Genomic DNA, 27,603 nt, shown 5'->3' on the forward strand with positions numbered 1-27,603 from the left:
ATTCATGTCTCCATTCAAGGTTACAGATTAACCTTTCTTCAGGTACCAGCACGGAACCCAACTCCAGCACCAGCAGCATCTCAGTGTCCCACAGAGAAGTACTCCAGTGAGCCAGGAGGTACCTACCAGGGCTTGTAACCTCAGGCACAGTGCTCAGGGACCACAACTATGCTGCTTGGACCCAAGCCGGCACATGTGCATAACACTGCCCTGTGTCTTAACTTGAGATGGTATTAGCTTATCTCTGAACTTCACAATCAGCCAACATCTCTGACCTTTATCTTTCCTATCACAACTTTCTAGATGGTCCCATGCCCTCATGTGCATATGAATCATATGAAGATGTTGCTTTCTTCCTCTCCCTCACCTCATCACTGTCTGTATGGCAGATTATCAAAAGCCACTCTGCTCCATCTCTGAAAGTGTCTCCTTTCCTCAGTCACAACCCTCCTCCCAGTGAAGGCACAAGTGTGCACCAGCACAGGTTCTGGCACATCCTGAGTGCTGTGTTACTATATTAAACAATAACATAACAAATACATTAAATAACACAGTAATAAGCACGATGAAAATAATGAGCACAATTAACTGTTTGGATCCTTGCTTCCATTGTAGTCCTTGCTGAGAGGTTTAGCTAATAAAGGCTGCACTGCATTATAACTTTGCCAAGATATTAATAGCCAGGCAGAGAGATGAATGGCAGGCTTACGCTCTACAATTAAAACTTTTCCAGTTTACCCTTTCAGGAAAATTTGTGGTTTATAATAACCATCTCTGTCTATTCTGAAGAGAGTAAGGATTGGAAAGTTACACAGATGAGAACAGAGGTTCATTAAAGATTTAAAATAGAATGTGGTTTGGCATTGTAAAACAAATATGCGTATAAGATGGGTTGCATCAAGAGTTGCCTGAAAGAGAAGCTCAGTGTTCCTTTTCTCTTGTGATCCTGGATCTATTGGTCATGCTGTCCACAGAAAGGGATAAAAAAACAGCAGGGGCAAAATGTGCATGCCTGTTCCCCAGTAATGTGGAGGTCTGCTCCGTATCTCCATTCATTATGTTTCTCATACACACATATATTGTGCATGTATATATGCATATGAGAAAAAAGTGTGTATTTTACAGATATTCATCGACATTTTTTATTACTGATTTTTCTTGACCTGAGAGCCTAGAAACCCCTACTGCAGAACAAAAACATGGAGAGCTGTAGAGAAACAGTCAGCATTTAAACACACAAAGACCTTAGATGTTATTTGCTCAAGCCTAACTCAGAGCACAGAACATTCCTGTTTCTCAAACACACAAGGAGGGCAGAACGAAGGGAGACAGATCAAAAGCATTTCTGCAAAGCCAAGGTTTGAGTAACACGGTTAACATTACCAGGTAATTTATTTATATTGTTGGGCACAGCTTCAATTTAGATAAAAGGCAGTTACTTATCACATGGATTTTAATAAATCAGGTTAGAAGTCCTAGAAATCCACAAAAGCTGTATCTCAAATGGCAGGAGATACACATAGACTATGACTTTATTTACAGAGTCACTGGAAGCTCTTCCTGCCAGCTCGAAGCCAGGCAGCCCCGCTGGCAGCCAAAGCTGCTCTGCGTTACCCACGTTCCTCTCCAGAAAGCACCTATGCCCAGGCCAATAATCCTGATGATTAACAAAATCTAGCACTAGAGGGAGGCTAAACACATGTTCTGCTCTCTTTGGCCTTTTTCGGCTTCTTCAAACATCAAAAGGCAGGCGCTTTAATGCAAGGCCAGCACCCAGGCAGAGCCCAGCCACCACACCGCTGAGCAGGAGTTGTGCTATTTAAGGCAGTCCCCCCTGCAGACAAAACCCACTGTCTTCCCTCCCCAACTATTTGTGAATATGTGCATCCAAAATGAAAAAAAAAAAACAAACAAAAACAAACAAAAAACCCAGAAAGAAACCCAAAAAACCAAAATTCCTCCATTCTGGCCGTTTCCTTAGCCAGTGAATCACAGCCCATGTAGAGGCACCACCAGTGCTGCTCCTGGGAGAGAGTCAGACACTAAAATGCCTGCAACCTCCTCCATAAGAAGGATGAGGCTCTCACTGCTCACATCTCTCAGCACGTTCCCACCTTCACCCAGGTGAGAGTGCCAGGGAGGAGCCAGACGGGGCTCCTCTGAACAGTGAACAGCCTCACAGAGGAAGGCTCACAGAATTCCTTGGCAACAGGAATTTGAGTTCTGTGTATTGAATCAGGATGATACAACCTGGTCCATGAGTCTAAACATGAGCTTAGCTCCTGCCACAGGCAGTACAGCAGTTCCTCCATGCAAAGGTGGTTATAACAAGAATTGGTGTCTTAAATATTTCATCATAGAATCACAGATTAGCTTGGGTGGGAAGGGACCTTAAAGATCATCCAGTTCCAACCCTCCTGCCACAGGCACGGACACCATCCACCAGACCAGGTCACTCAATGCCCCATCCAACCTGGCCTTGAGCACTTCCAGGCATAGGGAAGCCACAACTTCCCTGGACAACCTGTTCCAGTGTCTCACCATCCTCACAGTAAATAATGTCTTCTTAATATCTAATTTAAATCTACACTTCATGCAATTGTTCAAAGTCTGATTGTTTCTTCACTCTATCCTAAACTACTTTTGCACATCCTTTTTTGGTATATTCAAATTGATTCTGCTTTCAGACACTGATGGTATTTACTCATTAATTCACAGTTTTACAGTAATGAGGTGGTGCGATGTAGAAGACAGAATTGCTCTAGGACACAGGAGATCAGGATCCTATTTTTAGCTTGTTGATGGCCAGCCTGGTTGACCTAGGCAAAGCACTTTCCCTGCCTCAGCTTCCTTATCGAGGACAGACAGGTTTTGTTTTGTTTTGTTTTGTTTTGTAAAGTGTTTTGTGCTCTGTCAATAAAAAGCACTGATAAGAGCCAAGGGTTGTTGGGAAAGACGTGATCTCCTGACTGAATACAATCCTTTCCATGTTGTGATAGTATCTATAGGGTCCCAAAAGAAAATCAGAACCACACTGCAGCCCCTACAGGTAACAAGTGAAGACTGGGAAAATGCACGTTTTTCCAACGTGGCCCTTGGCAGGTCCACAGCTGGGAACTGAATCTGCTCTGAGCACCCAGGTCCTGCTGCAATGAGAAACAACGGGTGCTGAACTTCTCCTTTAAGGAGAAATGGTCATTTCAAAGCCAGTGGAGATGTAAAGTCAGCACAGAATTTTATCAAGATGCAGCCACAGCACATACAGCTCCAGAGCCAGAGTTCCCAGGAACAGGAGGTGGGGTAGTGACTGGCTCATCACAGTGCTCTGCACAGTCCTCATCCCTGAGCAGCCCTGCCTGGCAAGGAAGGAAGAAATTGCCAGCACCATGAGCAAGGGTCCCTCTCTTTGAGCAAATAGAGCGCTCAAGAGGTTGCTTAGGAGTAGTTTTTCACGTGTCCTCTCCCTGGTCTGGGCAGAATGCCTGTTTTGAAACTAGAAGGCAAAAAAAAACCCAAAAAAACCCCAAAAAAACCCAAAAAACCAAAACAAAACAAAAACTGCCTCCCGCCCAGATCTATCTATTTCCCTTTGACAAACAGTGACTTCATTTTTCTTCCCATCCAGGATTTTTTTTTTTTAATTTCTCTTTTAAACTGAGCCCAAGCCAACGTGGCAAAAGGCTCTTTGCTCATGTCCTTATTTGTCAAACACACCATGGCCGCACCCTCACCACCATTCTGGGAACAAGCCCTCGCCTTCGCCGCTGACTGCAGCTGAAGGGGAACTTCCCAAGACAGCTCTCCCCCAGCCCAGGCATGCTCTTTTTAAAAAAAGAAACATTCCCTTTCCTTTCATAAGCATAGCAGTTAATAAGAAAGGAGTTTAAATGTCTTTCTCCTTTCTTCCCCAGCCTACCATGAAGCCAAAAATGACTGATCTAGATGGGAAAACAGAAATTACAAGAAAATGCCAGATCTATTGCAAAGGTATTTCATGGCCCAGTCCTTCTCTGATTTCCATCAGAGCATAAGCACCTCAAGGGAAGTCAGAGACTAAAGTACCTTTTTGGATCTGATCCTAAGTGGCCAGTTCCACTGCCCAAACAGAGATCCAGAGATAAACTGGGCATTATTATTTTAACTGCTACTTTTAAGCTACAACTTAAACTGTAATAATCTGTGCAGCTTTTAGCCATCTGCTAACAGTAATGCATGAAATTATAATAAAGTAAACATATATATTCTGCTGTCCTCATCAACTTAACACCTAGCATAAAAAGCTTTACCAGGAGCCACAATACACATATCTCATAAGCTGTCATAAGCACTCTGCCATCCAGAGAGATATTTCTGTTGTAAAGGGACTAATTTGCTGGAGCAGATAAAATTCAGCCTCTGCAGTAAATCTGAAAGGCCCATACCAGGACTGCAGAGGACAAACTACCTCAGGTAGCAGCCTCAGATCTGGTGCATGCTCAGGAATGGGGTCATCTGCTCTTGCACTTAAATTTAGCAGTGGGGAAACTGAGACATGGAAATGAAGTAGCCTGGCATCAGAGAGTAGAGTCAGGCTTGGATTTAGCTTGTTGGAACTAAACATATGCTCTTTAGACCCCACCTTCAGGCGACCGTGCCTTGAAAGCTGAGAAAGGACTCCCAACAGGAGAAACACAGCCACCATCCTTTTTGCTCCTTCAGCATACAAACCTGTCTGGAGTTGTGACAATGGCTGTGCACAAAGGCATTGAGCAGCTTTCTCCATCACCACCTGCCCCTTTACCTCATTCCTCAGGCCTTGCTTCAGCGCAGCTTTTGCTGCTCCTGCAAGATAAGGAGCTGATCTTGCTATATGAGACCCAGCTGACTCCTGACAGCCCTCTCTTTCATCTGCTCCCGATCTCCTTCAGAGGATGGAAGGGAAAAGGAAGGGTAAAAAGGTGTCAAGAGAACACAGGTTAAAGGCAAGAACCTGTGTTTGCTGTGTAAAGTACAATTTGGTGTGGTGAAAGTGTGCTAGATTATGACTGGTAGGCCTGCCCTCCTCTGAAAGGGATGCCACATGAGGGAGTCTTGCTATAACCAAGGTCCTTCCCAAAACCAAATGCTGAGGCCCCATCTTCCCAAAGACAGAGGGAAAGGCAAATAGCAAATTTCATGAGTTCAGCAGTGAAGAGCTCTCCTGTCAGGTGGTTCTACCAAGGGGAACATCCCAGTTACAGTCATGAGAAGCTCAGACACATCTTTGGCCCCATTATGGGAGGCAGGGATGAGGAACTGAAGACAGTCTCCTTCCAATAGACACAGTGAAGCTCCCTCCATAGGAAACCTGGCAAGAAGAAAGCCTGACCCACTCAGCACCTCAACCTCTTCACACTGCCAGGCTCCCATATAGGCAGCAGTACAGGCAGCACCCTGCCATTGCCAGAAACCAGCTGCTTTGCCACTTGCTAGGGCAGTCTGGAAGCTCCTCTGTTCCCATGGGGTCCACTCTTCTCAGAGAGATAAGAGACAGAACAACACTTGCTGGGGAATTACTTCATTCCCCCAAGGCTGGGAAAAGCCATGCTCACATTTGGCTTATGTCCCTGACGGCTGCAGCCTTTCCTGGCAAGGGAGAAGGCAATCCTCATTAACCCCTTCCCTCTGGAAAGCTGCTTTTAATGCTGAACCCATGGCAGGAACATGCTGAGACTTCATGACAGAATCTGAGCATCTTGCCACAGGCAAGAGATCACAGGAAGAGATCATGAGGGAGGGAAATGTTTTATTTTTACAGAGGCACAGAGTAGATAAATGGATTGTAGTGTTTGTGGTGGAGTCAGGAACTAAGGTCTCTTGAATCCTCTTTAGTGTCTGACCAGGACTGCCTCATCCTTCCAGGGTCAGAGCAGACCCCTGGCTGTGGATATGTGGTTATACAACTCTGATCAGACTCACACCTAGATGACACTCACTTTGCTCTCACTACTCCTCCCAGAAGGCTCTTCCAGACCTTCACAGCCTTAGTGCTTAGAAACTTCCTAAACACCAGCATGAAGGTACTGCTGGCAAGTGCAGCCTCTCCTGTTCCTGCAGAAACACTCACAGTTCCTCTTCTCTAGGAGTTATTCCCCAAATGTATTCCAAATTTGCAACTCTACGCCCTCCTCAGCCTTCCTTTTGGCTCAGCTAACAAGCCAAACTCTTTTGGTCTCCAATGACAAGATCAGCTTCCCGCAGCCTGTCCCTGCACTATGAACACATCTCTCCTGAATCTGCCTGAGCTCATTCAACAGTACAAGCACTCCAGGCAAGCTGGCAATCTCGGCACAAAGGTGTCCACGCCTTTCAAAGGTGTCCAGGTATGTTGCCATCCACACAGGACATCACCTGATGCATCTGAGAAGTTGCACTTTCATCCAGATGGTAAATCTAGAGGCTCTAAGCCAGCAAAAAGAGGGTGAAATGGGTCTTGGTGATATCACTGGAGCCTGGGCCAGGGCTTATTTGTTTCACTTAATTTTAGGCACCTAAACAAAGCACTTTTAGGATCAGATTACTGCCCTAGAGTCTCTCTGCAGTCCATGGAAGGAGATGGCTTTTCCAGAAAACAATTAATTCTGGGAAGGTTTCAATCCCATCCACCATCACAAGGACATAAGGCAATTAGTCTTCTAATTCAAGCCGGATGGGAAAAATCCTTTAATAGCCCAGCAAGTTTTGAATGGAAATATTCTCTGCTTGGGAAACACAGCTTGCTAAAGCTGCCTTGGTTGTTTCTGACACAAGATTTCTGACCGCAGCACTTTGCCACCTCATTTTATTACCATCCATTCCTTCCACAATTTCTGGATCAGTTCTGCACAAACAATAAAATTCTTGTCTTCTTACCTGCACATTGAAACTAACATCATCCAGAGGGGGTGGAGGGGGGAAGGCACCTTGTGTTGATGTGATGTTCCCGAGGTCATCCACAGGAAGTGGGGGTGGAGGCAGGAAGTCCCCTGGGAGAAAGAATGGGAGAACTTAGATCCAACAGCATTTCCCCACATCACGAGAAGGATGATCAGGATGAACCCTGCAATACTGACAGCTCTGCCATTGGTTTTGTGGCACAGAAAGTAACACACTGTGTTTAACCATTAAATGCTCAGCTGCACCCCTTGCTGCTTCAGAGGGTGGCTATGAGAGCTCAGGAACATCAGTAGATAACTTAGAGGTGCTCAGACTCTACAGCAGAAGATGACTTGCTACCAAGCCAGAAGGCACCAACAATCATGCTCCATAGATTGAAGCTTGCATCTTGAACTTGCAGCAGACAACTACAAAACTTGCGAGAAGTCCCATATCCAGCCTTGCAATGAATACAATTCAATTCACAGCCCTCATATGGCAAATTATGCCAGCTCTTCTTGATCACTGTAAAGACAGCATCAGATACTGACTAAAAGCAGGAATTCCCTGTTGCAGAGAACACATGGAGGGCTGGAACTGGAGCCCAAAATCAAAACCAGCCCATCTCCTGCATTCCTGCTGCAGGTAGGCAGCCACGGACTTTGTATGTCCCTCTTCCTATAGGGAACTCTATAGGGACCCTATAGGGACTTCATACATTCTCAGTGACAAAAGCCATGTGAAGATGAGCCATCTGCAAGCTCAGAAACATACACCTCCTTTAACTATGAGGAGGTTTTTTAGATGGAGCTAGTGTACAAAATACCTACACTTCAACTATCTTGCCTTAAATTTCCAAAAGTGCCAATGTGAAAGCATCACCCTGGATGTGAAGCCATACAGCTTAGCATAGAGATGAGACTCCTACTTGAGAATTTCACTGGATGTTGAAGCACCAAGGAGAAAACATGGACAGAGCACCACAAGGCAGCAGGATGTGAGGTTCTGAAACTACCTTGTAAGGATAGAAAAAAGTCCACTTGCCCTTAGCACTTGATTCGGCCCCTGGGAAGGCAGCTGCCTGTTATTTGGACCACTTTGATATATTTTTATTTCTTCTCTTAAGGTCTGATGCTGCAAGTGAATCGGTTTGCTGTTTGCTCTCCTGTGTAAACTTCCTGGTAGGGAAGTTCAAGATAAATAAAAGTGTGACATTTCACATATCTAGGAAATGTTGCTTTTGGAGGTTGCTAACGCTTTGGGAAGGAAATATGGGCTCCCATGGACCCTCCACATCCTCATGCAGTTCCACACCAACTCCTGGCTAGAAGCCCTCAGCACCATCCTCAAATACCAAGGAGCAGACTACAAATAGCTCAGAGAGATGCTGAACCAAATCCCAGGGACTTCCAGTCCTCTGGACCACCCATGCCCAGGTTCAAAGCCCCAGCTGAGCCTGTCCCAGGCACAACCACCAGCTGAGCATCACCAGCAGCATAGCACCTTCATGCTATTTCCTCTGTGAAGCAGATGGGTCTGCATGGATCTTTTTTCTCCAGGAAAGTAATTTCTTCCCATTACCCCAAAAGAGAGAAGGGATAGGACTCCCCTAATGAATCCCTAAGAAAGTATCATCCTGAATACAGATGCATGAACACAGGCTTGAAAACAACACATTGAAAACTAATTTAAGACAACTATGCTGCTCCAATACATAAATCGTGTGAAACGTACTGGCTCATGATTAGAGTTCAAGATGGATTTTTTTAAGATGGACCAGTAACATCTGCAAGTTTCTTTCTCTTTGCCTTATAATTCAATCTATTATTTCAAAACAAACAAAATAGAATACAGAGTGAAAAGAAAAGGAGAAATATTTTGAAATTAATATGTTGGTATTTAATTGTAAAAAATGTTGGGATGTTTGAATGCTAACTTTTCTCCTTTGCTCTGACAATGGCTCTCCAACCAACAAACATGATTTTGCAAACCAATTCAACTCCAGCAGACACATACTTCCCAAAGAATACATTTCAGACGATCTTGCTCCAGTTGGTCCCTGCTCTGATACCAAAGCCTCATCTCCCTGCACAGCCCATTAGTCAGACACTCTTGCTGTACTCCAGCTCTTCATAACATCTAAGCAAAATCGAGATAAAGTGTTGAAGAGTACAAGACAGGGAAAGACACAGGGTTTGTGCATAAAAAGAAAACCATGACTGCAAGAATAGGCACAATACAAATACCATTTTACCTCTTTGGAGGATCTCTTCCTCCAAAAAGAAAAAAGCATTGAAAATAATTTTCAGAGAAGGACCAAAGGACAGAAACAGAGAAGAGCCCTTTTCTAGGATTTGGAAGAAAACACTTTTCATTGCAGAAGGAGACATCTGGCGTTAACACATCCCAGCTCGGCTCTGCTGACTCTGTCCTCTGTCAGATAAGCTGCTGGCTCTGCTCTCCCCACAAATGGGAATGGCTTTTATACTGGGAAGCAGAGAGCAGATGTCTGATGAACTGGGGGACCTTAGAGATGCTTGGCCTTTTCCTGGTCTTCTATGACCAGATGGACTTTTCTCCTTCACAGCTTTAGTTATTTATTCTGTCACTGCACTTTCCTCTTTCCCACACACACAGCCACAGGACCTTATGCGGTTCCCACTGCACTCACGGGAGAGTACTCCCTCAGATGCAGGGGGGAAAGATGTTACTGCATTAATATTATTATTGACAGTGATGGAAATCTCCCTCCAGCAAAGAAAGAAACATGCAAAGGCCATAAATATGTGTCTGGAGCAGCAAATGCTTTTAGATGACATGTGGAAGAAACAGGTCTACATTTTGGAGAGTAAAGGAGGAATAAAGCTGAAAGCAAGCTTACACTCCATTTAAACTGCATCTCCTTGTAGACTGCTCCAACGCACCTCAGGGACCTTCCCTCATGTCACAAGCTTTGCAAGCCAGTTGGATTTCACTTGCTTAGTGTTGCAAGAAGAATCTCTCTTAGGGCACAGCGCTCTGAGGTCCAACAGGTGTTCCAGCAGAAGTGCACAAATAGTGCTCTGAGTCTGTTGCCCTCAGGACTGGTTAGCCTGATTTGGTCCTACTGCTCTGGAATCGACTAACCTCTCTACTGGCTTGCTCAGGAATGAGCTGAGCCTGTGCTTCAAGCCTAATTTAATCCCACTGCCCTTCTGTGAATGAGACCTATGAAGGACAAAAGGCTTATTAGTAGTGATTAGTGCTGATTACTGCTTACCATTGAAATTGGCATTTTGGTTGACATTCACCTGAACACTTGGAGGTACTTAAGTTATGAGAGTGACTGCACCAAGCCCCATTGATGAAGAGACATCAAGGCACCTCCAGGAGGCAACTTGTATTTTAAGGAAGGTGAAATCACCTCCACAGTCCCCTCACATAAGCAGCCTGGGGCAGGCAGGTTTGTGGGCAGGGCGCCGCATCCCTCCCCTCTTCGCACTGCAGCGCACCCTGCCTTCAGCACTCGAACTGAGAAATCTCAGTTACCGTATGTTTAGAGGAGAAAATAAACACTCCTCGTTGTGCTAGCTACTTGTTTCTTCTTCCTACAGCTGTGAGGACCGTGAGTCAACCCACAAAGGGGCTGTGCAGGGCAACACATGCACGAGCTCAGTTATTTCAGACATGATGGCACAACGTGCCATGAAACCGAAGCTCTGAGCTCTTCTCTTGGTGCCCATACTCACTCAACACAACCATGACAGATGATACTTGGTGCCCCAGTAGCACTCTCCTCCATATTTTACAATCAAGTAGTTAGACAGAAATTAGGTCATTCCATCATGGCCAGGTTGGGAAGCTATACCAGAGCCATAGGCAGAACTGATGCCTCCCAAGACTCAGCCTGGCTTCTGGCTCCCATCAAATCTGTAGCATGAAGATGCATTTGCAAAGTTTAACCTCACTCTTCCCCAAAATCTCCCCACTTACACTTTTTCAAAGATTTAGATGACTGATTATTACACTTTACAAATGTACAAATTAAAAAATGTTCAAAGCTTAAAAAAATGTTTACATCAGCACCAGCCTGTCAGACTGAATAGAAACTCTTACATCGCCATTAGCTGCCTGATGCTTTTGGGTACAAACACAAGCAGAGAAAAACATCCTGTCTCATGCACCAAGCACCTTTCTCATTTAGAGTCTAGCCTTTAAAATTTTAAGTGCACTTCATGTTTTTGCAAGATCAGGCTCAGATGTCTCAAGCCTTCATTTCCAGGGAGATATATTAGCCAGTCAACAAATGAGCTGCAGCACAGTAACTGCCTCCCCCTGTGACAGACACAGTTGTTTAGTCACAAAGATTTGCAGCTTTGAAACTTCTAGACCCAAAGATCATCTCACATGCTCAGTAAGAAAAGACTGAGGGAAAAACCCTCGGAAATGCAAAAGAGCAAAACATTGCATTTTCCCCTGAAACAATAACTTAATGAAATCTATCAGCCAAGAAACAAGGTTTTCCCAGTTTTGTGTTTTCAGTCTTCCCAGATCTCTCACTGACATCTAAAGATTATATGTCCAGATGATTTTAATTTTTCTCCTTCCAAATGAAAATAATCCTTGCTCATTAATAGCTTGATAATTTCTGACTCTAAAGCTGGTTCAGAATCAGTTTGAAGCACCTGAAAAATACAGCTCTCCCCTGCTTGACCCAGACCCCAGAATAAGAACAGTGATGGAGCAAACCTCACTGATGTGTTTCCATTCTGATCCAGACAGACTCCATTTGGAAAAACACTGAGAAGATGCAGGCATTTCCCATTGCCTGGTCAGATACTTACCTTCTACTGCAAAAGGCCAAAGTTTGCAATTTGAAGACAGTCTACATTGAAACAATTAAGATTTACACTTAAACCCTAATTTGTTTAGCACTCAGCTAAAATCCTTTTGACGGAGGCTTTTGAAATACAGGCATGAACCTGTATTTCACTACAACCACTGCAAAACCCTGCAGAATATTGCAGTATTACTCAGTGGTCTGGGAAACTTCATGCTGCAGAAGTGACAGCACGGGATTTTTATAGAAAACTTCAGCTAGATATGACCTGGTGACTCTTAGGTGTGCACATGATTCTTATGAAGTTTCCCAAACAGAACATTTTTTAAATGTCTACGTTTAACGTGTATTGCTGGACAAAGAAAGCACATGATTAAAATCAAGTTTCGTGTGGGCACATTCTTGGTCAAAACCATGTTGTGAGGGGTCACCAACACCAGGTCAGTGCAGTGAAATCATTGCACGATTACACACCAACTCCACAATCTATCTAAATATATCACAGTGGCCTGTGATTCCTCTAATAAGGCAGCTCCACCAGCCCAAAGCACTGTTTAAATCACCACTCTCTTACCAATCACTAATTCTACCATTTGAACTACTTCTGCTAATCAGCTACTGTATTAATAAGCAGGAGGGAGGAAAAAAAAGAAAACCCACACTGGCTAATTTAATCCTCAACATTTAAAAAAGGAATACTGAGTCTGTCAGGTAGTTGCGCTGAAAATTTACTTCACCACCTGCTAGCTGAAATATTGCTTTTATGGATTTATATTGTATTAAAAGGTCACTGGCTGTTTAAGTCTTAAACAGTTTTAATCATTCTAAAAGTCTCTTAACAGTAAGAAAAGGAAGCTCAGAACAAACAGCAGCAGGGATTCTAATTAAAAGGGCCAATTCATCTAATTTTATTTGGGGTTAATTATTCAGGATTCACTCTCTGATGTGTAAGGAATAGCAATTAGTAATTTTAGTGATTTGAGGAACATTGGAGGTGTAATCAGTTAAAATGAGTGAGTGTTTACAACACAAGATGTTGAATTAGTTTCTCCCAGCTGGAGAACAGGAACATTAGTCCCCTACAGCTCAGGACTATGAATCGCAGTCCTGCTTAAAATATTCTCTTCAAATTAAAAAAAAAACAAACACATGCCTACAATCATCTGGTATTTTTCTTTACTATATGGTAAGTCAGTAGACAACATGTACCATGGTAGCTTATACATCCTCACCTCCACCCTCATCCTATCATCCAACTACCCAAAGCCCTGGGGCTAGGAAACAATTCCCAGCATCTTTCCTACCTGTACAAGTTTAGCCAAACTACCACCCTCCTGCCACATCACATTTTACCACAGCTAGCTGAGATAATGAAAGAAGCAGCCTGTGAAACTTCCAAATGTTAATTAACTTGTGTGGTTAAATATACAGAGGGAAAACATGTGTTTAACTTAAAACCTCTAGGTACAACTCCTCCTGCAAATGCAAATCCAAAATAGCTCTGCTGGAATTGCTCTGGATGTCTTCCAGTGATACTAGAGCCAGAAGAAGGTACTAAAGCTTTCAGGAGTAGCAGATGAGACTCTGATGGGACAGAGGAGCCATGTGGGAGAGAGCCAGCAGGGAGATCCAACACAGGCTGCTTTGACATTTGGGTCAGCTGAAGTAGCTGCTCAAAAGGCATTTTTTTCCACCTCTCAAGAGGTAACTGGGTTTTACCACCATTAGGCATCACCTGGTACTTTGGTGGAACTGGAGCTGGACCCCGTGCATAGCCTACCAGTTTGTGACCGCAGGAAAGAGCAGGACTGGCACACCATGCCAGGCTCCCTGCAGACCATGCAGCTTTTCCTGAGCAACCTGATTTAGCACACACAGATGTTATCTTTAGTGTTCTGTACACAGTACTCCAGCTCTGGTCACCAGTGGGGAAAATCCCACCAACGTTTGGTTACATTAGAACTCACTGACCTCCTTTAAAATGCCCGGAAGGCAGTAATTAGAATGAGTGTAGGAAACAAGGGCTCAGTTCCCCAAATTATGCAAAATTTCAGCTGCTTTGTCACAGTGGATGCCCCTTATTGTGAAAACAATGCTTTTTTTTTTTTTTATGAGACTGTGCTTTCATTCAGCTTGTGCCTATAGACATCTACCTGTGCCGTCCTTCCTAGTGAAACACAACTTATGTTCCTACAGCCCCAACAGTTGCAGGAGGAGATATAACCATGTGCTGGGTTGTTTCCCCCATGCACATGCATCAAACATCCTATACATCGAACGCTTATGATAAAGCATTAAATACAAAGCCATTGATACAAGGCTGCATTTTAACTCTTCAACTTATTTTTCCACAGGACTGTGGGGAAAAGCATTCCAGCTGATTTCCTACACCAGCCTCTCTGCAATAGAGGCAATATTTTGTTCATCAATCTGTTTCATAAAGACAATATGAATGAGCCAATTCTGCTCCCGCTCAGATTACATTACACATAATGATTATCTCCATAACACTGATATCTGCTCAGAAAGGAGGTCTGCTAGTATCAGAACTCAGCTCTACAAAAAAATAAATCAGTCCTTTCCTAAAGTTTAGAGAAGGACTGAAGTTGAGCCAATGCAAGAAACAGCCCACGGCACTGTAAAACTTTAATTAAAATCTGTGCTAAAATAGAAAGAGGAAGGAGAGCTGTAAGATTAACAGAAAAGCTCTAAGTACCATTCCTTGTCACAGACTTCTTCAAAGACTTTGGGGATGTCACCTAGCTCCACTGTGCCTCAGTCCATGTGTATGCAAAGCTTTCCTTTGCCTTCTCTCCAGTGTTTATTTGTAGACTTAAGGACACAGGCTGTCTTACTTGGTCTGTGCAGGGATTGGTAGCATGAGCTCCCACTTCAGTTGCAGCTGCTCAGGTCCAATAATGAGGACAAAAGCAGTTCCAAATGATTTTTTTAAAATGACAGAGAACAGCCTGCTGTTCTCAACACAAACAACTGGAAATACTCTGGGAATCAGGGCATCTAATTCAGAAGAGCAAACCCTGTCCTCAGAGGGGAAACATGGGCTGCATTCCCACATCATCCCTCTCCATTGCAGAGCAAAATGTCCATGAAACAACCCAATGAGGGAAATGCTGCCTCACTCAGAACAAAATCAAAATGGGTTATCTATTTGTTTATTAGGTTACGGTGTTCAACTCATTGTTCATTGCTAAGAGCTCCTGACAAGAGTTGACATATGCATTAATTTACTAAAGATGACTGTTGTGAAGGAGCTGAAAAAAATTAGCTACACCATTGGATTAAGACCTCATTGTTCCTGGCTGTTGCTGTGTGGAACAATCAAAACAAATCCAGTTTTTCGATAAATTTCTCCCCTGAGAAGGCAGCCAGGGGAGATGAGGACTATGTTCTTCACATACATTTCTTATCTCCAACCAAACCCTCTCTGTGCCTAGTGTTGAAATACAAAAGATTGCACAGATAGCAAAAAACCTCCCAGACCTCTTTACTGCCAGGAGACTGCCTCAAGTTTTGGAAGCTGCAGTCAACAGTTTTTAGGCAATTTTGGACTTATATTTGCCTATAACTGTGTTGCTCCCTCTCCTCAGAGGTTAATTGCAATCTGAGTGCTCAGAGGAAACAAGATGTGCTGCAGCCTTGGCTTGAGCCTCAGAGTCATCAGTGACCAGTGCTGCAGAACATCTGGAAGCTCTGGATTCATTCAGCTTGACCAGCATGCAAAAGAGGGACAGCAAAACACACTGCCTTAACTAGACCATTTCCCTGAGTGGTGGGGTCAACCTTCATGCAAGATGTTCCCCTCACAAAGTCTTCTACTTCTGGTTTCAGAGACTGGAGCAAAAACACCAAGTAGGAAATGCATGTACAACTCCCAGATGAACTGATCAGACAAGTCACCATAAACTGATTTTCATACTGGTTCATTTAATTTCTCCAATTCTCCCCCCAGCTGCTACCTATGTAACTCTTATTATCATTCAAAACTGGAAAGATTAAAGCAAAATATGTGTCTTTATTAGAAGTGTCTTAATTCACTGTTTTCACCAATGCAAACAGCCTTGGCTTTCTTCCTTCTATTGCAATTAGTGCTACCGGGGAGCAGAAAAAGTAGCTAGATTTCCTTCATGCTACAAAATTAATGGCTTTCTTATTCACCAGTGTAACAGCTGAACAGTAAATTATATCCTTAATCCCTGAAGATAATTTAAGATAAAATTACATGTTGGATAAATAGGATCCACCTGTATCTTCTTTCCAAGTAAATAACTAATGCTCCATCTCTCCATATTTAACTTAAATATGCAGATATATATATGGAGCAGCAGTGGGTTTTGTGGAAAGAGTCTGGTTCCTTTTGCTAGTATATACTACAAATGTCACACATGATCTGGCTAGACCATGGAAGAGAAATAGGACTTTAATCAAATGAAAATCCAAAGGAAAAAAATTAACAAGAGGAGAGTACCTTTTCCTCAGTAGATTACACCTGGAGGTGTGCTACATCCTCTCTCCTGTACTTCTGGATAACAGAGAAGGCAGAGTAGGCTTTCTCTTTTTTGAGACTAGTTTTATTCTAAACCACTGATGCACAAGCTTTCTGTACCATGGATCAGTGCCCAGAACCCTAAAGTTTCTATACATATTTCCACATGCAATTACTTTCATATTTTGAGCAGAAATACTTTAAAATTTAAACTTTTGAAAAATTCAACAAAGTAACCAGTCAGGAAACAACATGCTAAAGACTTTTAAGTAACTAAACTTATGTTTTCAATATTCCACAAAATCCCCTACCAAGAACCACCCCATCCTTCTCCAGAGAGAGCACTTCCCATCAGGATCATCCTAATGTAGGCAAGAAAGAAGTGAATGTCAGAGGCACAATCAGGACTTCAAGGATAAGAATGATATTCCTATTCATGGCACTGAGAATATTAAAATTCACTCTCTAAACTGACTCAGATAGACTGCCTTTCTCAGCCTAGAAGCAGGGATAAATGGTAGGAGTGTGGTACCTGTGCTGGTTTGGAGGACATGTGGCTCTAAACTTGTGTTCCCAACAGAAAAGACCATGATATCCAAGCGCACACTTCAAGCTTCTGACCATTCTGAGAAAGCAATCGATCAAACCATCAGTTTTCCTGTAATTCTGCTCATATGGTGCCTCCCCTTCTAGAGAAAAAGTATTAGGGTCTGGCACCAGCCCAGGGTAACAGAGAGGGTGCCTTGCAGTAAAATATGCCACATCAAAAGCAGATCAGTTATTTGGTGTAGAGAAACCTGGATGAGATTGTTTTCAGATTAAATTAAAATTTTTCTGTTTAACTAGTAGGAAATGAATTACTGAAATATTTGTGGATATTGTTAAAAGGAAAAATGCAGATTTAAAATCTGCAAAGACTGTGGTTTTGTTTGAAGAGTTGGAGATTTTATTCTTGAAATAAAACGTTGTGGGAAAAATGGTAATTAATTGTAGTAATATATTGCTGAAATCTTCACTCTGAGGTTTGGTTTTCCCTCAGCTGTGTGTCAGAGCTGCTACTTGAGCAATTTTAAGGAAAAAAAATAAATAAAAGGTTAGGTGGGGAATCTCGATTTTCTTTTATCCAGACTACTTTTCCACTCTGTTGTGGAAAAGTGCAAATCCATTTTTTTTTTTTTTTAAATCATTGATCTCCATTCTAAATCCCCACTCCAATGTTAATAACCTTTCAGAAAAGAATTAAAATGGATATATTGTTTGAGTGTGTGCTCAGGGAGCAAGAGAAGAGGATAAATCTTACACGAGCACAAAAATCTCTACCACACTTCAAGGTCTGCTGATGCCTCTGGTGACACAAAAAGGGTATTTGCATGTGATGCATGTAACATGTGCATCTCCCCATGCTACCAGAAGCACATGGCTGGAGCAGTGAATGGGAAGGACAGAGTGCTTATCAGCACAGGGAAAGCGTAGATGCCCCATCTCACCTTCTAACAAGTTCCCTCAGTTAGTGAGACTGAAAGAATAGACCTTGTCCTCCACCAGATAGAAGATGCTTCACAAAGGAGAACAACTTTCAGTTTGACATCACCTATAAGTGCACAGAGCCAGAGTGACCCCAGGCAACTGCCTTGCTCACAAATTATTTTAATGCTCAGAGATGTCTGATGTACTGAGGCTCTATGATGAATCATGGAGACAACGTCATTTGGAGCTGCTTATTAGCTCTGTCTCCCCAAGCTCTGAGAGTTCTGTAGCCAATGTCCCTACTTTCTTCATGGATCACAAGAAGGAGAAAAGTGTCTTCTGGGCCAACTGCTCTGGACTAGCTTCTCTCCACAGCGCTCAACCTTAGTGCTCTCAGTAGCAAACTGGTTTTTTGAGCAAAATGTTGATGGCTGCATCAACATTACCCAGCTTCTGGGCCATTTCACCCCCATGACCTAAGCAGTGACCTGGAGCTGAGGACTATAACTAATCTCTTGCTTTTTTCCAGTCCCAGGTGAAATAATGAGAAGCTTCTGCTGCTGCTTGCCAGCATGGTGCTATTACAGCATAGCAATGACAAAGCCTGCTGCCTGCCCCAGTAAGAGTGCATCTAGAGATATCTAAGGGTGCAGAGTTTTCTAGGAGGACCACCTTTGGCACAGTAACACAAACTTAAGAGTCATGGCCCTAGTATCTGCCTAGAGGAGAAGAGAACCCTTTTCCTTCAGGGAGCACTAAGTGGCTTTGCTAAATGAAGCTTAACAGTAGCAAGTTTTGAAACCTCACACTATAATTTTGTGATGTATGACTTGCTGCATGCAGTCATCCAAGGTGACTGCTTTATGCAAAAGCAAAGCTCATTCCTAGAGGATTTAAGTAAACACAATCAGATTTACTTGATGAAAGGCACCCAAGTGAATAGCAGCCTTATTTAAAGAGAAAACATGGCATATTTGAGTACTTGAGCTGCAAAGAAAACAAGAAGTGATCAAGAACACACCTGAGAATGATCTGAAACTAGCCCATGTTTATCTTTCTACACAAAGAAAGAATTTTAAAATACAGACATAATCTAGCTTTAAAATACAGTTCCAGTAGAAGCTAAATGAGGATATTGAAGATCGTTTCAGGAACAGGATTCTCTGCTTTCAAAATATGCAGAGATTTACTCTTTATCTTTATGGGACCATACATATCACATCATATCATAGTGATTAGCATTGTGCTTGATTAAAATCTTTAATTCTACTGGATTTAAAAGCATAACTTGAGAGCCACTTAGACAAGAGGCCAAGGCTGGAACTGATCACAAGCACAGAATGAAACGCTGCAACTGCAGCACAGGTATCTGCTCCCCTGGTTCTTTAGAATGTTGCAACTAAAATCATCTAAGCAAGACAGACAAACAAAGGTGTCTGTCAAGTCAGCCAGCAAAATCTTTCAAGGCTATGGCTCTGCACTCATCATGAGAAAGAAGATAAAGCCTACTTTGCCTCTTCTTTACTACGTATTTAACATATGCAGGAGAAAAAAATCAGATGACTCCTTAAAGCTTGTGATGATGCACGCCATCTTCAAGCTATTCTTGAGCAAAATGTTTAATGTTTCATGTGGTTTGGAAATGGCTTAAATTCCCTGCTGAATTTTTCATGTCCATACACAATTTAGCCTTTATCCAAAAAATCCCCTTCAATTACGTACTCTGCAGAAAATGCAGAAATTCTTTGGAAGGATTCTTGCTGTGGTTTTCCCCCCATTTTTGTTTGTTGTATTTTTGGCTTGCTAGGGTCTGCATAAATCATCCTCATTTGGATATACCCACTGAAGTTATCCAGACTTTACCACTTGTGCTACTTATAGAAAGTCAACTCTGCTCTCCTTCCCTCCGACCCTCCATCCCGTTAATTATAACAAGGAGAGTGGGAAGAGAGAAGATCATTGTGGAGTGGCTAAAAAGATCCAAACTTTTGGACAGAACCTGCTTTTTACCCTGCAACACAACAGGGAGCTGTAAATCCACAGCAGCCATCTGCCACGGAGCAAACCCGGCAGGTGGGCAGCCTTTGGGCAGCACAGCCTGCAGAAGGAACACTGCTCCCTGGGCAGGAGGTGCAGTAGGAAAATGAGCATAATTAGAGCACTGCAATGTGCCAGCTATTCTTGGAGGAAGCACAGCCCCTCAGGAGCTAGCAGAGGAGAGAGAAGTAAGAACAGCCCTCAGACTACTCTAATCCACATCACAAGCATCCCCAGGAACATAAAGCCACCCACCCACTGTCTGCTGCTTTTGTTCTCAGAACACCTTCATTTTGCTGATCATACATCCCCTAAGGTTCCAGGAATATTAACACAGGCCACACACAAATATTATTTTAAAGAAGTGATTCCCATAGTTCTCCTATTTTGGGAGATGCATCTTTAAAATACTTCCCTAATATACTGGAACAGAACCCATATTATCTCTTCATAAAAGGAATCCAACTTCTAGGCTTCTACATTCATTGGTAAGCAGTTCAGGCTTCCTTTTATACTGTAAGATTTCCTTCCTATAAGACGTAAAATATATTGCCTCAAGGGAAAAGCAGCTTTATGAAGAGGAAACTACATGTGCCAGAATTGTTCTCTTCCATTATTTGCGACATCCTTTCTCCCTCCCATTGTTTTAGAGTTGGTCACCAGAAGAACCTGCAGCAAGAATGCAGATTCCCTCAGCAGAGCATCTACCTGCCAAGAGCCCCAAACAGCATCTGCTCTTCCACAGAACCTGCTCCATGTCCAGAAAAACATAGGTTTTCTTTGCATGAGCCGTATACAGTTGTGATAGAAACACTACTAATAGACTTATTTTCTGGTGTTTCCACCAAAACAATAGCTGAAGAATGAATGGCTGGCCAGCATTCTCCCACCTACATGTATTTTTGTAGAACTTCATTGAACATAAGGATGAAGAAAGAAAAAAGACAGAGGAAACAGATTCAGCAGCATCCAATGTTACAGAAAGGAAAAAAAAAATTTAAAAATCTGGTATTGGATGTTCTTACCCATGATCCAAACAAGTGTTGCCCTCTTGCATGCACATGCTTGAATGTAGCATGGACTCAGTTACACACTTGAATTAAAGTGCATGCTTAAATGTTAGGTCCCACAGGCCTTTGGAAAGCATCTATCAAATGAGGCATTTGTTGAAATACTTTGCTAAGCAAAAGCATCAGTCTATGTACTTTCCCCAATGATTCTGCTGAAATGAGGCTGAATGGTTGCAGTGGTACCTCTCAGGAGATCCCCAATTCTTCCCCAAAGCATTTGTTTGCTAGGATTTCTCTCTTGCCACATTCAGCTTTGGGAAATAAGTTTGGGAAACTGGGAGTAGGGAATATGCAGCATTAGAAATTACCATATTACAAGGGGCAGTGATTGTAACCACAAATCCCTCCTACTGATCCCGATAATATTCTCCACCAGGGCCACTGACCTGGTGGTCTTCAATTTCTTTTAAAAAATCCTCTAAGGGGTATAATCTCCCTAAATCCAAGCAGAGGGAAATCCAGGGATCTCCCAGATGAGAAAATACTTATTTGGGACAAAAGGAATCTGCTGCCAGAAGGATTGAATGGAGTTGCTAAAAATATGCATATATTCCCAGTGTTTCTGCACTCCCCTCCCTGAAGTGAAATGATCAAGAGGATTAATTTTAGAGTATGCACAGTTTTAATGTGAAACAACCCAAGTTGCATCTTAGCTTTTAAGCAAAGACCAGATGGAAAGTCTATCATTAGAAATGCCAAAGGGAGAATACACTTTAAGTTCGCTCCAGGATGGAAAGGTCATTTCTAGTCATCCTTGTCTTAAATGTTCTCAGAAGCACTCAAGCTTTTTGTAATAAGATGGTTTTCCTTTAGTTTATCAACTTGATTTCCTCCAAAATAAAATAAAAAAGACCTCCAAAACAAAAATCACCAAACAATAAAAGACAAAAACTTTAAAGGCAGGCGCCAGCTCTTCTCCTCTCCAGAGTAAAAGAGTCATTAAATTTTTAATGAATTATTGTTTAGATGACAAGAAATGCCACAAAAATGATCTGTTGATTCCACCCAGGGGTGTTTACTTAGAGCCTCACAGGGAGATTTATGAGACAACAGGCAACAGACAACACGTCAGTGTAGTCTGAGAAGCAACACTTCACTTATCAGGTACTGATGTCAATGAAAAACATGCCAAGGTGATGAGAAATGGATCAGGTTTCACTACTGCATTCCAAGCAATATCCCAAACCCCCAATGAAGACCATATGCCAGCTGACCAATTCAAATCCACCAGCCATTTGCAGCTTAACTGCTGGTCAAAATTTCTGACAAACTCAGTTAGGAACTCCTAATGGCTAGGGATACCTTATTAACTCCAGTAGCTCACATACAATGGTTAGGAGGAGGTGAAACTGTGATGGGTGATTTTCACCAGAGTTCTTAGGGTGACCTGAACATAATGCAGTGGTTACAACTTTGCTCCACTTGTTAACTCATAGGAGAGCTACCAAAACTCAGTTTCAACTGAGAGTCCCTAGCCTCCACCTGCCAGCTAACTGTGAAATAAACTCCATCCCCATTAAGATAAACTCACAGCTGAAGTACAGCATGTAAATAAGCCTGCTGGGACACAGTTTCCAAATACTAACAGGAAAATATTTAATCAAAGGCAGAAAATTCCGTTCTCTTCTTTTCCAACCAATTTGAAAAAGCACATAGATATGATGATATAAAATAGTCCTTTTCACAATAAACACATCTGTGCAAGATTATTGAGAGTAAGAACTGGAGCTACTGGCTGTAGCTGAAAATGTTTTTTCCTTGCAGGCTGTGCCTTTTCTCAGCTCTGTTGGACCAGCCCTAATGAAAAGGATCTGGCTTCAGGTTTTCCCTGTGCATAAATAACAAATTTATTTATAAGGTCCAGACAGTTGCATTTATGTAAATCCACTCAGAGGAGCTATGGCTAACCTAACTTAGGGGCAACTAAGCTGTTCAAGTGTAAGGGGAAAACAGACCTGTGGTACTGCTGAATGAAGCACAACCAAACAAAACCAAGATTTCATTCTTAAATGTCACGTTAAAACATTGAGATCAGGAAATAAATGCTTTGTTTTTCTTGGCCACTTGTAAATGGTGATTATTCCATACTAAAAAATTACAGCCATGCACAGACTCCTCCAAGCTTTCTATAGAAACCTTTTCAAACACATCTTCATTTTAATCATTTGCTGTTTGCAAAGGAGAAAAGGGAAAAACAAGAAGGTAAGAAATCTGAGATGATCAACCTGTCCCCACAAATAGACACTACTCATTGCCTTCCAATAGACTTGACTAATAACTTTTCTAAGTAGGAAAAAGATTTCGCAATTAAATGCTTATAGAAATAAGATTCATCTTCCTGCTTCTTCTGATGTCTCCTAAGTTTTTATGGCTCCTCTCATAAAGAGCTTTCATTACTCTGGGGATGACAGAGCCAGAACTGCTACAGGAGAAAGCTCCAATTTCAGCTTCATCCCAGTGACTGACTGAATGCCCAGAACCTTCATCACCACTCTTGGGCCACAGGGGAAAAAAATAAAAAAGGAAGCTTGAGTCCTAAGATAGGAAGAGCATTTTCTGGATTCAGTTTGCTAGAAAAAAAATCTCCACACTTGGCATAAACTAAGCATATTTGGTTAGGTATGAGGAGATCAAATGGACAGGGAGCCTCACAATTCCCTTCCTGCAGCCTCACGTTTGTGGTGACAACCGCACTTTCCACCCGCGAAATGTGACCTTTAGGCCCTGACATTTAGGCACAGATTTTCCAACTTGTGTAAATTACCTCCGCCTCCAGTTTCACAGGTGGAATTCATAGCACTTCAATAGTTGGCAGTGTCCATCAAACATGAGCACGTCTTACCCAACAGATTCTTAAAATGGAATATTCCCGCTCTGGAGACCCATGCCATGCTGGATGGTCAACTTACACAAGGTACTGGATGTGCCATATCTCTTGAGAAAATTAACATGCCAAGCAAAAGCTCATCTCTCAAAATAGTTACCTTACTGCCTTATTTCTCTTTTATTTGTTTTCCTATCCCAGTTACACAACACATTCTTGCTGGGGCAAAAGGGATCACTATCAAGAACATTTTTGGACACATCCAAAGAGGCAGTGCTAAATGTGAACCAGAAACAGAAAGATGAACAGTCTTCCCACATGAGAAGGCATAACAAGGCAAATGGACCCTCCTCTAGCTTGTCTCAGTAGTACCTCATGAAAGCACAGCATACTCAAAGTGCAAACATGGTGGTTTAGCAATTATTTATTTTAAAAGTCCAATGGTGATTGTAGGGAAAGAGCTCAGCTAGGTTTAAAGAATTTTCTGTCCAGCCAACATGAGCAATTTACTGGCATGGACAAATGTTTTAAATATCAACAATTTTCAGACTCAGACAAACCAATCATTCCTGCAGCTCTCTCTAAGAGTCTTGTCCCTAATAAGGGAAGCAAACAACTGAAAGAAACCCAGCAATCTGGCAGCTGGAGATCCACCAGCCTGGCCTCCTCCTGCTGCTGCAAGGTCATTTCTCCCTCTTGAGGGCACGTGTCCCATTTTTGTGCTCAAAGGCTGAGCGCCTGATGTGCCAAGAGAAGTCGGTCAAGTGTTCCCATGTTACAAACCTGACTGCTTTTTCTGCTGTTCAGGCTCAAACTCTGAAAGACCACTGTTGGCAGGGGTGGGTTAACAAGAAAATGGAATTATGCATTTAATCCAAAACTAAGGCACTAAATGGACTAAGCAGAAGATTAGGAGTTTACTGAAACATTTCATAACATTACCTGTTATGACTGGTCTCATGTCCTAGATGGACCTGGAGGAGATACAGGCCAGCTATGATTTTACACAGCTCACGCTTCTTTCATGTGTTGTCTCTTGTCCTTATAGACACATTTTTATGTAAGACAGCTGTGTCAGACCTGAGCTCCCCGTGCAATTTTCCTTCTATGCTTGCAGAATGAATTCAGTCAGCCAGGCCCTACTTCTCCTTGGGCACCACACAAAGAATTACAACAGACTCTATTTAGACTCAGTAGGTACGAAAAGCGATGTCAAGAGTGTAACAGGAAGGAGGAAAGGACTCAACTACAAAAGCAAGATATATGAGATAATCTCAGAACCAGGGCAGTAAGGGGTGGCAATTAGAATCCTCTCATCTGTCTCAGCTGGAGACACTAAATGAGTATGTTACCAAGAAGAAAGATGGCACTCCAAAATGTCAGTTACAACTTTCCAGACCCAAATTAGGCTTTAGCTTCCTCTGTTCCCTTCAGCCTTCATCTCTGACACGACAGGAAGGTAAGCTTGAGCAACAGAAATTCAGTTTTCAAGAAGCAGCCTAACTGTGCTGCACTTCAACAACCAATGAATGGTTTTGCAGAAGTTGCACACTCCACCCGGGGGGCTGCACTGAGGAAGTGCATGGCACTGACTTCCCAAACTGAGTCAGCACTGTAAGCCCTGCAGAGGTATTTATAGAACTGGGGAAAATTTCCAGGAAACATCACTTACTGGCATTCCCAAAAATAGCAAGGAAACTCTTCAATTACTAAACTTTTAAGGAAGTAAGTCTGTCTTCATGACAAGACAGCAAAACCTCTATGATTTGCTTGGAAGTAGTTACAATTAATATTGTTCCTTATTCTCCCTGACAGTAGTATACGTGGCTCCTAAGCTATTAATTCTGTACAGCTGCAATGTTGTTTTTCTCCTCTCTCTTCTACTGATTGTTTCCAGGATAAGATGCTGAAGCCAGCCTTGTCTAAAATGCCCTGGGGCAATGTTAGCCAAACGGTCTTTGAGAGGGCCTCAGAGATGTTCCTCTATATGCCTTACACAAATCAGTAGCCTGAAGGAGGACAGAAAACCAGGGTAAGGAGGGAAGGCCATTGGCATGGACTTGACCAGTACTTGCTCTGTTTGACCTCTCAGCTGGGCTGTCCCAGCACAGCTGCTGGGAGGGCACACGGGGTCCAGCTTTCTGCCAAGCTGTCAATCAGGACACAGTCCATGACACTCATGGGACCTAACACCCCCTGTAATGCAACAGAGACCAATTTTGGGTTGTACGTGCCAATGCAGCATGGGCAGATACAGCAACGTGCTTTGGCCAGGACTGACATGGGAAGCATTCAAAGAGCTCAAGCAGAGATAAGAGGCTCCTCTCATCTCCTGCCCGAGACTGGCTGACCTCTCCTCCTGCCATTCACCCCAGTATTGTTAAATATAATACAAAAATCTGCCACTTATTTTTTTAAAAGTCTCTATTTCAGAGGGATTTCAACCCCCCTGTTTTTCTGAAGCCAATTAAAAATAAAAGTTTACCAAGAAGATGACAAGAAAATAAAAAAATAAGGCATCTGATATCATTGGATACAGCCTGTAAGGATCTCACACATAAAAGAATTATGTCCCTGAGCACTTTCTAACAGACTTTCAGAAAATTTCATCTTTCTACTTCCCTGGCTGGATAGTCTGCTTGAGTAATTTTCTTTTTCTCCTGGGGCTGGTTGCTAAGAGACGCACTATTACTTCTCCCTCTCTTATGACCCGATTACTGTGATCAGCAAAGACAGCATGCAGACAACAGCCTGACACAGCTCATACAAGAACATTGGGCTCGTTACAAAATGATGGACTGTATTAACACTCTGCAGCCCCTTCACTTGCCATGGCCTTTGCAGATTCTCCTGGCACAACTGGGGACTTTTACTTCCCCAGCTTCTGAAGCACACATTCAAACATTTTAAATCGCTGCACTGGGAAGGGAGAAGAATGGACTTTTGCCTCCTGTGTTTCCCTGCTCGCCAGCTGGAGCAGCATTAATGGATCCTCACTGAGAAACCCTCTTTTCCTTACACTTCCCAAGAAGTGGCCCAGAAACTATGATTATCCCTTTTCGCTTTCCTGCCAAAAACTGGCAAATACACATCACACAACAGGTTAGCAACATTCCCTTGAGGAGTTTGACACTGCATTGTAATGCTGCTCTTGATGCTTCAGGGGCCAGGAGGTGACCTGGTCCTACAAAGAGCTGAGCTGGATTGGCCTGGACCAGGAAAGCAGGTAGAAATGCACCTATCTGTAGGTGAGTGGTGGTCCCAAGAAAGTCACTGGGATGTTCAACATGCTCCAATATGTAACAAAACATCCACAGCCTGGTACAATGTCCTTTGCAGAACAGTCCTTAGGGATGGAGCCAGTGAGGGAGATGAGAAACTTAGAACTCAGATTTTCTGGTTGATCTGAAGGCAAAAACTTAAGTTTTGATTTTGTTGATATTCTTTCCAAAGAACAGGTCTTCTACGAGCTGAATGGCTCAGAATGGGGTCAACAACCTCAGATACCATCAGTTTCTGATTAGTAAGAGTTTAATCCGCATGACATTCAATTTTTAAACAAATTTCAATTTTCTATAATTAATAATACATTAAATCTACCTCTGAAAGACCATGTTTACTAGTGCTGTTCCAATACTGTTTTCCTGCTCTTGAGGGTTCCGCCTCCTTCCACTAGCTTGCTCAGGAGCATTGCCCATGGCAGAATCCCTTGGCAGTACGAAACTCAATGCTATTGCAGAGTACATGGGAAAGCCAGTTGCTGAATCTTTCCAAAAAGATTTTGTAACAGAGCTGGTCTGGATGCACAGTGCCCTTCTCTTAGAGTAACTCCTTACCTCCATGGTATTTCCCCATCAGTTCACTACTTGGCAAAACAAACGCCATTTCTCACAACATCATGATTTCTACCACCAGCCATTCACTCCAGGTTTTACATTATGGTTTGGTCACGTCTAGACTAAATAAAAAACTAGAGTTAGTCAGTGTCCTTGCAGGGATTAAGAGCTGG

General features: G+C 42.7%; 1 protein-coding gene across 6 annotated transcripts in view; it reads right to left on the reverse strand.

Annotated features, from left to right (window-relative positions):
• LPP (LIM domain containing preferred translocation partner in lipoma) overlaps window positions 1-27,603 on the reverse strand; it is a 320,606-nt gene that overhangs the window by 162,109 nt on the left and 130,894 nt on the right. For all 6 annotated transcript variants that reach the window (XM_030456339.1, XM_030456340.1, XM_030456336.1 and 3 more), the window contains one exon: window positions 6,871-6,983. In XM_030456339.1, the coding sequence (XP_030312199.1) occupies window positions 6,871-6,983 (113 nt within the window). The remainder of the gene's footprint in view (window positions 1-6,870; window positions 6,984-27,603) is intronic.

This window comes from Calypte anna, chromosome 9, assembly GCF_003957555.1.
Source record: "Calypte anna isolate BGI_N300 chromosome 9, bCalAnn1_v1.p, whole genome shotgun sequence".
NCBI lineage: Eukaryota > Metazoa > Chordata > Aves > Apodiformes > Trochilidae > Calypte > Calypte anna.